Source organism: Zingiber officinale, chromosome 11A, assembly GCF_018446385.1.
Source record: "Zingiber officinale cultivar Zhangliang chromosome 11A, Zo_v1.1, whole genome shotgun sequence".
NCBI lineage: Eukaryota > Viridiplantae > Streptophyta > Magnoliopsida > Zingiberales > Zingiberaceae > Zingiber > Zingiber officinale.
In genome coordinates, this window is record NC_056006.1 from 93,830,893 (window position 1) to 93,846,059 (window position 15,167).

General features: G+C 36.7%; 1 protein-coding gene and 1 long non-coding RNA gene across 2 annotated transcripts; both read left to right on the forward strand.

The window, feature by feature from the left end:
• Positions 1-2,918: 2,918 nt before the first annotated feature.
• Positions 2,919-4,985, forward strand: LOC122030945. The gene is made up of 3 exons (XR_006125674.1): positions 2,919-3,625; positions 3,899-3,968; positions 4,119-4,985. It is a non-coding gene; the product is annotated as an uncharacterized LOC122030945 (long non-coding RNA).
• Positions 4,986-7,221: 2,236 nt separating this feature from the next.
• LOC122031186 lies at positions 7,222-14,937 on the forward strand. The gene is made up of 10 exons (XM_042590320.1): positions 7,222-7,619; positions 7,731-8,268; positions 9,673-9,802; positions 9,890-10,377; positions 10,488-10,574; positions 10,692-10,790; positions 11,271-11,384; positions 11,479-11,562; positions 13,000-13,071; positions 14,188-14,937. The coding sequence occupies exons 2-10, from the start codon at positions 7,948-7,950 to the stop codon at positions 14,446-14,448; spliced, it is 1,656 nt and encodes a 551-aa protein (XP_042446254.1). The 5' UTR covers positions 7,222-7,619; positions 7,731-7,947; the 3' UTR covers positions 14,449-14,937.
• Positions 14,938-15,167: the final 230 nt, after the last annotated feature.

Genomic DNA, 15,167 nt, shown 5'->3' on the forward strand with positions numbered 1-15,167 from the left:
TGCAAAATGCTAGTGCAAGCAAGGCGAATAATCAATGTATCTGGACTAAAGTAATGGATGATGCTCTTATTGATGCATATTTGAATAAGCATAATATAGGCAATAGGGTTGGTGGAACCTTTACTACACATGCATTTGAAAATATTGTGAATGAATTGAAAGCAAAATTTTCCGACAAACTTATCAATAAGGAAAGGATTCAAAATCACATGAAACATATTAAAAGATGTTGGTTTTCATGTTATCATATATATTCAAGAATGGTATGAGTGGTTTTGGATGGGATCCCATTACAAAATTCTTCATTGCTGAACCTGAAGTTTGGCAACAACTAATTGAGGTGTGTTTCATAATATGCATTTGAAAACTATATTTGATTTTTTTTTCTGTGATACTATCTATAAATGAATGTTTAATATAATTATATTATAATTTGTAAATAAAACCAGCAGCTGTCGAATGGAAGACCAAGCCTGTTCGAAATTATGAGAAGTTAGTTCAATTATATGGAAAAGATAGGGCTACAGGACAATATGCTGAAACTGCATCAGAAATGCGAAAAAGAAAAGCTAGCATAGAAGTAGAGAATAATGTTGGTGGACATAATTTTGAAACCATTGATGAAGTTGAATTTATGATTTCTCAACAGGAAATCCATTTGGACAATGAAGATGCAGTTAATATGGGTGCCCAAATTCCAACTCAACCATCTAAATCTCAAGCTGACTCTTTTGTTGGATCATCATCAAAGAAGAAGAGTGCAAAAAAAGGAAAAGTTGATGATGAGAATATAAGCAATGCAATTGACCATGTAGCTCAAGCTATTATGAGTTCAACACATGAAATGGTTAAGTCAAATGAACTTCCTATTCCTGAGCATGAAGTGTGGAGTTTGTTGAATCAATTAGGTGTCGAGCAACATATCACTTCTACATGCTATTTATTTCTTGTTCAACGCCCAAAGATGTTGAGAGCTTTACTTGGATGTCCTTTTGAACATCGCAAAGACTTATTACTTCAAATGTTGGATGGAGAAAATCTATGACATTATTAAGTTTTTTGCTTGTTATGTGAGATGATTATATTTGGATGATATATATTATGCATTTGGATGTTATGTACTTGGAAGATTTTGGATGTTTGTTGGATGATTATTACGTCATGTAAGACTTGATATTTGATTTTGGATGATTTATCTATACTTTGTGCCTTTTGTGTGTTTTTAGATGATTTATTTGTTGTTAGTCAATTACAATAGATTTAAATTCCCCTCTTTGCATCTTGTTTGGATATATATAATGATCAGGTAAACCATGAATGGTAAAATTACTGATTTTGAATCATCAATAGGAGGTTGCTTCTCCATTTCATGAGCAACAACAGCTACACTCTGCTGCTTAGGCTCATCAACCAAGTTGGTAAAATTATCATCTTCAATTATTTCATCTGGGAAATTGGTTCCATCTTCAGCAAGGCTACCACACTCCTTCCTGTCTAAATCCGCTGTAAAGTTGGAAGCATTCTCCTATTGATTCTTTGAGTCTTCACTCTGAAAACAATTGAAAAGTGCAAACTATTTAGTAAGAAATCATTGTCAAACCAAGTTTGAGATTGACACCTAGTTGAGACTATTTTAGACAAGCTTCCGTGAAGGAACTTTTGCCAGAATAATTTTGTGGATAACAATCAACACAACAACTAGTCATATGCACAAATTAATTATTAGAAAAAACCGCTACATGCAGGCACTTCCACATGAATAATACTGAAGCAACAAGAAGTGTAGACAAGCAATTCCTCCCTTGATCCAACAAAGTGAGTTATTATCTGCACCCTACAAGACACTCAATCCTAACTATTTTCGATGCTACATTACTTTTCTAAGCCAATTATCAATATATCTAAGGGCATTTCAGCAGTGACACCAATTCACTTAGAACTCTTTTAATAACATAAAGTTTTTTTTTTGTCTCTCCAACCTTTACACTTTTAACCCCAATGGGTTTATAACAGCTATACTGGAAGAAAGTCAAAGTAATGTTTTTCCCATAAACAGTCCCTAGTAGTGTTTGGTTTCAGAATATCAACATCTCAAGACATCTAGCAGATTTTTCACTTTATAAAATGCACAGGAGAAAAAAATGAACTCATAACTTAATACTTCTATCATTGTAAGATATAATACTGCAAAGCTTGATAGATACTTGAATGTGAGGCTTAATTGAAATACAACGACTACTAATACATCAAATAGGCTTCTTCCTAAAGTTTGAAGATTCCAATTTGTCGTTACACGTTCAACATCAGTGAATTGCTTAAGCATCTACAAGTGTTGAACTTGAAACTAATAACTTAATTCATAAAACTATCACACGGACTAATATAAATCAACAATTTGAAAAAGTGATATTAGATAGATTCTGAAGTCGACAGTGATCTTTGTGCAGTCAGGCTTAGAAGCAGGGAGTTATTATACAAACTCAAGCATAAACTAAAAACAGCATGCTGTTTCTCGCTCGAATCAGCTTGCAATAGATGAAATAGAGTAATAGACTGTAGGACAAGCAGTTAACTCATGATTGTTAAATAAAAAATGATAGAGGGTAATTTAGTAATATTATATACTTAACTTTCATTATACTTCATTTCCTCTCAAACATGAAAACATATGTTACATTAATGAATCTTTCCTCCCTCTCAAATAAGTAGAATATAAATACTTTACTTTCTTTTCCTTTCCCTTTCATTCCCCTTCCGCATAGGGTAAGAAGATATGTAATGGGTGAGATGAAGTACACAGGATCCGAAAATTTATATCCTGATATCCCTATAATTCGGTCCCATATTCTTAGCTGTAAACATAACTATCATTTACCATGGATAACTCCATGGGATTGTTCCCTGCGCATTGCGATTTAGAAGGTGGTGGTGGAGAGGCCTCGTCCCGCGCCTTCGAGCAGGGCAAAGACAGAATAGAAAATGCCTTCTGGACTGGAGCGAGACCTTCCCTTTGCTCCTGCCATTGCAGCTGGTTCGGTTGACAAATTTCTGGAGTGGGTTGCCTTCCCCGGGGAGTTAATGCTTGTTGAGGGGCGAATTCGACCTAAAGCTCGGATCTGTGCCATCCGTGGCAGACAAAGTCTCCGGCAAGTGATGCCGGTTCTTGTTCTTGCATTGTAGATTCCTTCGCCTTTGAGGTTTTGGCGGGGAGTCGTCGAACTATTCGCAGGATATTCGCTGTGGTGATTAGGTGACGGATCAGGTCTAGGTTTCTGCGATTTGGGGCGGACGATTAGCGCCGGCTTGTGTTCTTCATCATTTTAGGGTTTGGTGCAGGTTGCTTGTCTTCTTCATGTGCGATTGGCCTCAAAGTACGGACTTGCGAGTCCTTGAGGAGTTTTAGGGTTCTTGTGACTCTTATCGAAGCTTATAGAGAACAGAAAAATGTTGAAGGCCTACGCTTTGTGCCTGCAAGTTGGCTTACTGAGATTTCAGAGTACTCTGAGGGGATCAGTTGTTCTTGCCAACATCTTTGGGGCGTCCAGTTTGATTGAGATTTCTTGAGCATGGCCTGCAAAAAATTGAGATCAAAAGGTGATCTCTTTCAACGACAAGAGCAAGCCTGGTAAGCTACACTTCTCCTGATTTTTCATATTATTGTTTACACTTAAATGCTCTTCTTCCAAGCACTTCCTTGATTCATCAAGCATATCTATAAGATTGCAAGGGTTCTACAAATATTATCATAGTTTTTCAATTTATTTCATTGTGAAATAGAATTAGAATGCCTTGTGGAGTTGGAAGATCTTTGCTAATTTGGAAGTTGGCACCATCTCCAATTGTTCTGATAATTGAAACATCATCTTACACAAAAAGGAACTTCTTGTCCATTTTGCAGGTTCTGCACAGCTGGACTTCCGAGTGATCTTACTGTTGAAGTCAGAGAGATGTCCTTCCATCTTCATAAGGTGAGTTTGTTACTTATTTGATTGAAGTGATCTCACCTTAATCCAACAATCTACTGAACATATATGAATTTGATGCGCACATGGTAGTGAGAACTAATATTTCATGTTTGAGGAACAAAACATTATGTTGTATTTCTTTTTTTTTTGCAGTTTCCTCTTATGTCAAAGAGTGGTCTTTTCGAAAAGCTTGTCGAGGAGAACTTTGATTAACAAGAGAATTGTGTCGTAAGCTACATGATATTCCTGGTGGGATCAAAGCATTTGAACTAGTAGCAAAGTTTTGTTATGGTGTGAAGTTGGAACTCACTGCCTCAAATGTTGTCTACCTACGTTGTGCTGCTGAACATCTTCAGATGACTGAGAAAATAGCAGAGGGCAACTCGATTGCACAGACAGAGATCTTTTTTAATCAAGTAGCGCTTTGTGGTAGGAAAGACCTGATAAAAGCACTCCAAACATGTGATGATCTTCTTCCTCATGCAGAAGACCTTAGATCATCAAGAGACAGCATTGATTCTTTAGAGGCGAAAGCTTTCGCAGATCCTAATCCTTTTTGCTGTCCTATGATGGAGTATGCCATGGTGCAAAGCCCTTGAAGAAGGGAGGATGAGGCTGTCGGAGCTCGAAAAGGAATGCACAAGTATGAGACAGGATATTGAGAAGTTGGGCAAGGGGAGGAGAGTGTTGATTGGTGTCCAAAAGAAGTTGGGATTCAGGATCAAGTCCCAGTTGTGCGGTGCTAAGCGTGAATCTGTTAGAGATCATCAAAAGGGAGACAAGAAGACTGAAAAGTTTTCAACAAAGAACACAAGACAAAGGAATCAAGCGGCTGCAGATCCATGGACTTGCACTGGCTCGGGTTAACCAGTTTGTTACACTAGCAACAGTGAGTCTACGGTTTGTCTCTCAGATAGTAAAATTATGGTCGACTTGATACTGGTTTAAAATGTCTTTGTAGTTCGTAACTGATTACGATGTAAGAATTATTGGTGGAAGAAGAATATATTCCCTTGGAAAGAATGGAATCTTATAGCCAATTGCAGTTTTATATTTAATTCATAACAAAGTTGGCGATCTGAAATGAAGCATTGATCTGCAACGTTACGTTATTGCTCGTTCCACCACGATTTGTTTAGGCGTAATCAAGTGACTCATCATCATAATGTCTGCCGAAACACAACAATTTTAATTATAAGAAGTGATTAAAAGTTGACACCAACTCTGAAGCATTAAACAAGGATAAATTATAGAATCATGACGTCCTCGGAATATTTCAATTTAACTCAAATATATATATATATTAAGGAGGTTAATCCATTGACTGAAAAACAACAATAATACAATTTAATAGATAGTGTAAACAAATATTAAAAGCACACTTATTTTTTGTTTTGGACAAAAATGACACCCCCAAAATTAAGAGAAACATTTTGAGCGTTGTTTTTTCCCCCAAAAAACTCAAATAGACGCACCTCTCGTGATTTTTTCCTAAAATTTTCCTTTGATCCAGCGTTATTCTAGAAGCTACTAGGTAGGTATGTTTTACCATGTATAGCAAAGATTGAGTAACTTCTAGAACTTATAGAGGCTACTCATTAACTACTATAACATATTTAGAGTAAATTTAAGATTTAAGATTTATACCATATAGAAATTATATGATAATTACTACAATATGTAAAAGCTACTTAGTAGTTATTATAACTAACTTTTACAATTTATTTTAGGTGAATTTAGGATTTAAAATTTATCCCATGTAGAAACTACTTAGTAATCATTACAATGTATATAAACTATCCAGTAGTTACTACAACGTGTTTAGTATAAGTAGGATTTAAAATTTAGGATATCCGAATACTATTGATCCGGTGATAAGAACAGGGGACCCTCGTTCTGGGGAGTCAACGCCACGTGGAAGTCAAAGGGCAGGTGGCCGACCGGAGAAGGGTGGGTCGACTGCCCCGCCGGCCGACCGGTGTCTAACTGATGTCAAAAGGCGCCTTGGCAAGAAGCTGGGCCCCGACGCTCGTTGAACAGGATGGTAAGACCAAGCGGATGGCAAGCTCGGCCTAAGACATAAGGTAGTATACTGCTAACAGTCTCCACAAAGCACATTACCGAAAATCTCCCAAGTAGACCACTATATGTGTTCGGGCGGACGTAAGGCGGAGGTTGGCCAGCCGGATACCCGGCCGAAAGTAAGGGGAAAAGGACAAAGGATATCTTTTTCTGACAGCGGACATGTTCTACGTTCAGGCCATACTCAAAATCCTACGACAGAAGGATCTGCTGTCCCATCACAGACGTGCTCAAACTGTAGCAGTATGGTGTCAGGTAAGCTCCTCTGACAAGCCCACACTACGGTATGGGAAAGGACATGTGTACACCTCGGTATGTGTGCACTCGCTTCTCCACAGCCCTATATAAAGACCCTCACCCTTCGCCGGAAGTACGCGTTCTATAATTTTTGGAGCCACTTATTCATTGTTCGCTTGCCTGACTTGAGCGTCGGAGGGTCGTCACCGGGAACCCCTTCCCGGCCCGACTTCTGTGCAGGTTCACCGGAGGTCCGTACGGACAGTCAGGAAATCTACGTCAGCCATTTGGAGAGCGCCACGTACCCAGCGTCCATTGATTCAGCTTTCGGACAGGATCAACTATTATAACAAAATACTATTTACTAATTTAGTTAAAATTATTTGAACTTTATCAAAATATCTTAAAAATAATAGTAAAAACTATTTTAATATATAAAAACCCTAAATTTTAAACTCCTAGTAACACGTTAAAATAATTATGGGATAACTTCTACCCAATGTAAATTTTAAATTTACCTTAAATACATTATATAGTAGTACCCAGTTACTTTTACAATAACTTTGGATCAAAGAATAATTTTAACATAAAATCACTAGAGAAACATCTATTTAATCTTTTTTTTTTAAAAATGAACGCCTTTGAAGAATTTATAAAATCTGGGGTTCTCTTTTATTTTAACTTTTTATTTTTAAAATTTCATAATAAATTTATTATTTTGTTTAAATTATTATAATTTTAATAATTTCATAATAAAATTATTACATGTTTTCAAAATTTTCTCTTTATCTTTTCACAATTAATTATTTTACTACAGCAGGCCTTTTCATTTCGTGGGGGAGTCACGCCTTCTGTATACTTCTTTTGTACCCAAGCTCGTACAACGTCGCCGATTGGTACTTCGTTTCGTCCCCGTCTACGGTAAGCATAGTGGTCGATTTCGTGTCAGAATGGTTTCTCTTGTTTGAGTGTGGTGTTCGATACGCCTCTCTCATCACCATCGTCGCCATTTCAATTCCTGCGCTAGTCCACAACCAGTTCACGAAGAAGCCCTCTTCCGTAGCTCGTTCTTCCGCCTTCGTTTTATCGTCTCGCTGATCTTCTCATCTTTATCTTTTGCTCACTGCAATCTTGTTCTTTCGCTCACTCGGCCACTTTTTCACGAGCAGTGGCCGTAGCCGGCGAAAAAGCAGACGAATAAAGATAGGGTTCTTCAGATTCCCGTGTTTCGTCTTTTCTTTTTCATTTTGTGGAAGGAAGACCGGATTTCTTTTTCCTGCTGTAGGCGTCGCCCGGATTGAAGGCGGCGTCTAAGGTTCTAGTTAATAAGATGGAGTAAGTGGATAAGGAGGATTTAGACCAATTTTTGTAGTATATATATATATTTTTCCCTGGGAACTTCTAGTTTTTGCTGACCTTTCTGAAACATGTTGGTGCATGATGTAGATTGCATCGGGGGTGAAGACAGATGAAAAGAGGGATCTGCTCGAATTCTCTAGCTAGATTTCAGATTTTATTGTTGAATAAACTCTAGCTTTTTCTCTAAGAGTATGATTACTTGCGAGTCTGCATCGTATTCATCTATGGATATGTTCGGATGATGAAGGTTCGGGTGGGTCTCTTTTGGAAGGTCTATAATTAGCAACAGGCTTTTGCGATTTCCATGGGCGGCGAAGGCTTGTTTAAGCGAGGCTGGAAACTGTTCCAATCAAAGAAGCAACCCTTTTCGAGAATCCGAGTTGCTGCTGGCTCCACCAGAGAGAGGCTGTTGTTTCTATTTGAGCGTCACTGGCCGCTGATCTATCGACTGTGCCTGGCTGCTGCTAGGTTTCTTCTTAGGTTTTTGTCGCAGTGGAGGGAATGTGCTGTGGGAGGTCTGAGGTCCGTGTTTATTTTGGGTCCAACAGCTCTATTCGTCATTTTGTGGAGTTTCTTCCTTTGCTTGGCTTCAACAACATCACTACTTTATGTGCTTCTGAGTCTGGTTCGTATCTATCAAATTATTTTCATACGCGAACACTGTTTGTTCGTCTGATCTTCCTAGCTTCATTTTGTTACGATTCTCTTTATCTCCTCTTGTGATTGTGTTGTTTAGTTTTTTTGATACGTTCTCCTTCAAATTTCTTCTAATTCGTATGGTCAAATCCATGCTGCCTCAATCGTGAAAGTTAATGATCTTATGGTCTCAATAGCCTAATGTCCTAGTTTACCTTTTCTATTATAAATTCCACAGTAATTTGTTCTAAGCCGTATAAATTCTTACAATCCAACCACAATTGTATTTTATAGCAAGCACATATCCAGTACATCTCTTATTTGCTGTGACTAGCACTGGTAAACAGGAGTGATGCACTAAAACTTGATGTGCATCTCATAGAAGGATATTGAAATTTGGAAGTCTCTTATGGTGACCATTTCTATAGAAACCAGATGGTATCATATTTGATTTGATTGTTCTTCCTAAATGGGCCATATTGAGACAAGTGTTAGAGATTAGATTTGTTATGTTATATGGAGTCGAATGTTGGATTATGAAGCGAAAAGATCAGAGTTGTAGAGATGAGGATGTTAAAATGGATGTGAGGACATACGAGGATGTATAAGATAAGAAATGAGAATATTAGAGAGAAAGTTGAGGTTGTATTTATTGAGAGAAAACTCTAAGAGACGTGTTTTATATGGTATGAACATGTACTTAGGTGACCGATAAATATTTCAGTTAGGCGATGTGAGACCATGATAAATACACACATTCATCAAGGAAGAGGGAGATCAAATAAGACTTGGTTAACAACGATAACACAAGATACAATTAATTTAAATATAGATAAAGATATAATAGGGTATCAAGTCTAATGGCGTAGGAGGATCCATATAATTGATCTCACTTAGTGGAACAATAGCTCGGTGGTTGTTGTTGTATAAAGTTTAACTTTGCTTTGTCTATAACTGATCACAAGTTGTTGTATTTGTGATTTCTGTCAAAGATTTTACTAGTTATAAAGATCTTTTGTTTTTTTTGAGCTGTTGTAGCAGGTTCCTCTCACTGTATTTTTTTTTTTACTTTTACAATAGGGTCCAAGTTTATTATTCAAAGGGAACTATTCAGTCTTACTTGGTATTCTTATGTTGAGACTAGTGGTGGAGCTACATATGCTCTTTAGGGGTCAATTGACTCCAATATACTTTTTAGAATGTATACCTTCTGCACATTATATAATATATGTTATAAAATTGCTTTTAATATATTACTTGTTGATTGTGAAAAATATCTGAATGATTTTCTTGATAATTAATATACCTTTTATACATTTCATCCTTTGTCATTTTGCATTTTGATGGCATTTCTATGCCCCATTTCAACTGGTTCTTCCACTGGTTGTTCCAGGCTGCTGCTTCTGTAGCCATTCACTACTTGGGCTTTACACCTGGACTTTTTATTGTTGGGCATTATGGAATTTTGATCATGTGGATCTATGGATACTTCTGGATGACGGCAATTGTATTAATAACTGCAGGTATGCAAATAAATTTTTATACTAAATCTGTACTGACTTTCTCATTCTTTTACAGTAAGTGGATTTTTCTATTCTGATTGTGTGCAGGTTATATGTTCTCACTTAATCGGGCATGGTTCTTGACCTTGTTGGCAACTGCATATTCTGTTTATTCTGTCTATACCCGGGTTGGATTACTAGGAGTTTTCCTGTCGTTAAACCTTTCTTTCATCTCTAATGATATTTTAAATAAGTTGCATCAAAGATACAACTATACTGATGAAAGCATACACATAGAAGAGCAAAAGGATTCAGAACCAGTCGTGGATGACTTCTCTATTGACACTGAATATTCTACCCCAATAACTGAACCTGAAGATGTGGCATGTTCTAAATCAGCTTGCAGCACACCGGAGGTATCTAGTATTACAAATATTCACAAGGATGCTTCCCCTAGCAAGGTTGTTGTAGTTGAAGCATCTTCGTTGGTTGAGATGAGGAGGATAATTAGCTGTTCAAACCATTATGAAGTTCTGGGTTTTCTTAGGAACATAAATATTGATCCTAAGATACTAAAGAAGGAATACCTTAAAAAGGTGTGCAGTTTGAACTCTTATTCACCAGTGTTGCTTTCATTAGAGATTAATCTTAACTGATGGATAGACCACAGAACAGTATAAGTTAGATTATATGAATTGATTCCTAGGTTTTGCTTGTGCACCCTGACAAAAATTTAGGAGCTGGAAGTTCACTAGCATGTGAGTCCTTCGACAAGCTCAAGTGCGCATACGAGGTAAATTACATATGAAGTGTTTTAAAGGGCAATAATGAGTTCCTGATGTTGTTTTTAATATATATATTTTTTACATGTATGGGTAATATTTGGCAACTAATGATCAATAAATTTCAGGTTCTTTCAGATTTAACTAAGAAGAAAAATTATGATGAACAATTGAGGAAGGAAGAATCTGGCAGGGTGTGCCAGAGATCTTCCACTGCATCTCAGAAGGTATTAATTTACATGATGTATGCTGTAACTATGTTAAATATTTTGATTTTAGCATTTGTTGCAAAACAGGAATATCTATGCCAGTATTAATCATGCCAGTGTCTCTACATGTTTCTAAAAATTTTTGCACGCCATGTATCAGATAATCATACAATGAAACATGTAATTTTATAATTTTGTGTACTTTTAGTAGCATAATGTGTCAACATTTCATCAGTGTTTGCACTCTTTTCAAAATTCTCATCACAAGCATGCATTTGTATGCGTTTAGGCAATTGCTTTTCCAAATACCAATATTGGGTGGTTATACTTGTAATTTGTCTGTTATAACAGATGATCGCTTGGAATAGTGTCTTTGTCATGGCCTGATTTGGTTTGTGTAATATATTGGATAATTATTTGTTTGGCATATCGGATGAGTAATTTTATTGTAGGGGATTTGAACAACTGATGTAGCCATGCAATTGTGTTAAATCATAGGGAGGGGTTGAGTACCGTTCTGAAGAATCCAGGCGTATTGAGTGCACAAAGTGTGGAAATTCTCATATATGGATATGCACTAATCGAAATAAAGCTAGGGCAAGGTGGTGTCAGGTGAAAATTAATCAAGACTTTAATGTTATAATCCTCAGATCATATGCTAGGACTATTATTTTTGGCGCTTGACTGTGGTCTTCTTTTTCATTAGGATTGCTTTCAGTGTCATCAAGCTAAAGATGGAGATGGTTGGGTGGAAAGTCGGCGCTCAACAAATATAGTTTCACCTCTGAAGGTATTCTTTTATCCTATTCAAGCATTGCAAGAGTTTTCAGCATCTTTTTTAGGGGGTCTCATCTAACTTGTGTTTCTCTATTGTTCCTGGTGTGATGTTATGTAGGTCCACTTGAGATTTTACTGTTTATTATAAATATTAAAATAAAAATGTAAAATGAAACAAGGAACTAATGCATTTGGAGCTGGTACTCAAGCTCAACTTTAGCCGTTCCTTTCTCTAGTGTCTCTAGTTTCAAAGGGAGATGTTGCTGAAACTAAGCATTCGTTGGTCCACCCTCATTTTACAACCATCCTCAGGTAAGCTGAATTAATTGGTCATTTGGGGAAAATTAGGCGTAGGACTAGGAGGCTGTATATTGTTGCTTAAAAATTCATGCATGCAAATGGCCTAATCTTCACTTCGGAGGCAGAAATTATCAGCATCAGAGTGGGGCTAAAATTAACCTCAAGGCCCTGAATCAGCAGACTGATACCTTTTCTTTTATAATTTTTTTTATAGAAAAGCAGGTGATTACCAGTTGAATTGGACTCTTCAGAACCCTGTAAAATTGTAAGAACAGAAGGATTATATGCATAGTTCCATGCTCTATTGAAGTGGGGAAGATGAGAGATCTACAGCCCACAAGTTAAGAAATAAGTTTTAAGCCTGGTGATAGGAAGGGAAATACCTGGGCAGATTGGTTTGCAAGGGAAGCTTCGAGCTATCTTTTCATTGAGCTGCTGGTATGGCTGGAAGCTCATCAGAGACCAGAAGCTAAACTGGACTTGTCTTTGTGATTTTTGATCTCAGTAAATAAAGCATGATTCACTGGGTCAGCCTTTTTTAAACTGAATCTGTGAATAAATACATAAAGAGAGTTAAATTTCAGGAAAAATCCTCTTTGATAATTTACTCCTTAATTTTGTGCAAAGAGACTCTGTATACTGCATACTGCTGATGCTCTTACAAAACAACAAACATTTTTGGAATCCTTCATCTTGGTAATTTCCTGAATAGCATATGAAACCCTTAGTTAAAGAGTATGTTTATTCTACACATAAGAGTATGTCGTGAAGTATTGGGTTGGTGTAGTCCGTAGATTTGCTTGGAAAAATGATTTGATTTGATTTAAATTCTTAGCCACGTTGAGAACATGAAAATGGCACAATATCAAGCTCTTTGTACCCTAAAACAGCAAATTTACAACCATCTCCTGTTGTCTGTGTCTTTTAGACTTGGTTTACTTGGATGAAAAGATAGGAGAGGAAATGAGAGAGGGAGGGAAAGTAACACATGGGATGGGTTGCCATGCTCTGTGTAAATTTGTAATCCTTTATCTCTCCTTCCCCTCCTATCTTTTTGTCCAAATGTATCCAGTCTTAGTGATTTTTTCCTTTATTTTCCATGTTGCAGTGTGTGTGTGTGAACATTTTTAAAATCTTTCTTCATTCTCAGATGGAAATACCACGAGCCTTTGTGTGTGCAGAGAGCAAGATATTTGACGTATCTGAATGGGCAATTTGTCAGGTAAGCATCTGGATTCGATCATCTTGTTGCATTCTTTTTAATCCTTGCATTAGTAGGTTAACATTTATAAGCCTGACCTATATTACATGTGACATTTTTTATTAACTCAGGAGTAGTAACCAAGATTTGAATTAGTTCTTTTATTTTTACATGCATAATTGCATATATACTCCTTCAAGTTGGTTTTAATTTAATTATATATTCATTGTTATATACCTGTTAGTTGGAATAGCGGACATTCACAACACTAATTTGAAATTTATATGATTTTCACTTGTATCCCCATTCTCTTACTTCATGTTTTTCTGTTAACTTCACAAGACCTATTGTTTCAAACCCATCTAGTATAGTTATTGTATCACTTTCTGCTTTCATATTAGGTTATGATATGAACATTCTTCAGGATTTTCCCTATGAGATCGGTAAAGTTTAAAGATCTTATTGATTGTGCACTTAATGGTGAGAAAAATGGAAGTTTATGAAGGGAAGACATGAAAGAAAAGAAAAGAAAAGAAAAGAAAAGAAAACTGAATATGTTATTGTTGTGATCTGCTCAATTTGGGAGATGCAATGTTATTTAGTTGACTAAGTCATTGTAAAATTCTTGAAATAGAGACTTTTTTTCTTCTCATGATTAAGAAATGATGGAGAGATTTTACTTTTAAAGAGGGCAATTCTTCTCATATAACATAACCTGAGGATTTGTTTTTCCATTACAAATAACAATTGAAACCAGTTACTTGATTTGTTATGCAATCAGTATGGTAACATTGTAGTTTTCTAAATCATGAACTGCTGGTTATCATTTCATTTCTTCTTGGGGGAAAAGGGAAGGCCAATATCCTGCCTACCTATTATATATGGTATTTATGGGAACAAGCACCCATTTGGTGAAGGCTATTTTTGGAATCCAAGAACTTGACTGTAACTTTCAAGATCTTTACCAATTTTGGTATTAGACACCTCTGACTGATCATATCATTTCAACAATATCATCGACCATTTTTTGCCGCTATGATCATCTTGTCACATGCAAACTTAATTCCAATGATTGGTGATACAATTATAGCCAATATCCAGTCATTTTCATCTAACTCCATGCAATCTGATATGCAGGGAATGTCTTGCAAGCCTAATACTCATGGACCAACCTTTCATGTGAATATGGTTGGTTTGGACAGGACAGGGCTACGATCCAATCCTTCTAGATATCCATGGGGATTAGATGCTGAGATGATCACAAAGGACTATGAGTTTGAACTGTGGATTCAGCAGGCTTTCGCATCTGGCATCTTCTCTGAAAGTCCAAAGCGTAGGAAAAGCTGGCCATTCAAGTTCAATCAGAAAGGCATAAAATCATGGCGAAAGTCGCCATAAATGGATATGATTAGGTCTATTGAGGTAGTTGTTGGATTGAAGAGCTCTTGTTGTTGTGGTCTGGCAATTGTCTGTCGAAGAGCTTAATGGCCTTTATAATTTCACTTATTCATCAAAGTCATGGTGTAGGCTTTCTTCATGTTTACTGATCTTTGACCTCTTGGTGATGAAACCTAAATCGGGAGAGAGATAGGACTTCGTATCATCAGCCATTGGTTGCCTACAAACAAGAAGTGGTGAAGAGAAAAGGTGAGTGAAGAAGCAAAGACAATTTTCCTCCATGGTGTGGGGAAAAAAAGAAGAAGAAAAATGCCAGAGTGGATCATTTGTGAATAGTTATTGCCATGCTATAGCCTAAGGCAGTATCTTCTCATATATTGTACTGTAAAAATGCCTCAAAAAGTATAGCTATTCCACGGCGAGGATAACTTGTAAAGCAGTATTGTCAATTGATACATTAAGCTCCTTAGTGTTTGTCTTGTGTACGAAGTATGGTAATTTTGCAGCTTTGGTTATCCTTTCCAGATCAGTGCTCTTTCCTTGTGTTCTTAAGGTTTGAAACGGCATGTATGGATGATGCTTATATAATGACATAGGAAGGTTGAACCTATTCTGGGGAAGGAGATCCGTATATGATTTGGTTAATGAAGAAATCCATCTCTGAAGGTATGCTGTCTTATAATGTGATTTATACTTTGCCAGTGATGCAACTTATGTAG

What these genes read in the sequence shown, in the direction of transcription:
- LOC122031186 (XM_042590320.1), top strand. Translation starts at nt 7,948, where the DNA reads ATGGGCGGCGAAGGCTTGTTTAAGCGAGGCTGGAAACTGTTCCAATCA. An exon ending in AGCTCAAGTGCGCATACGAG is followed by an intron (nt 10,575 to 10,691) that starts GTAAATTACATA and finishes AATAAATTTCAG; the next exon opens with GTTCTTTCAGATTTAACTAA. An exon ending in CTTCCACTGCATCTCAGAAG is followed by an intron (nt 10,791 to 11,270) that starts GTATTAATTTAC and finishes GTTAAATCATAG; the next exon opens with GGAGGGGTTGAGTACCGTTC.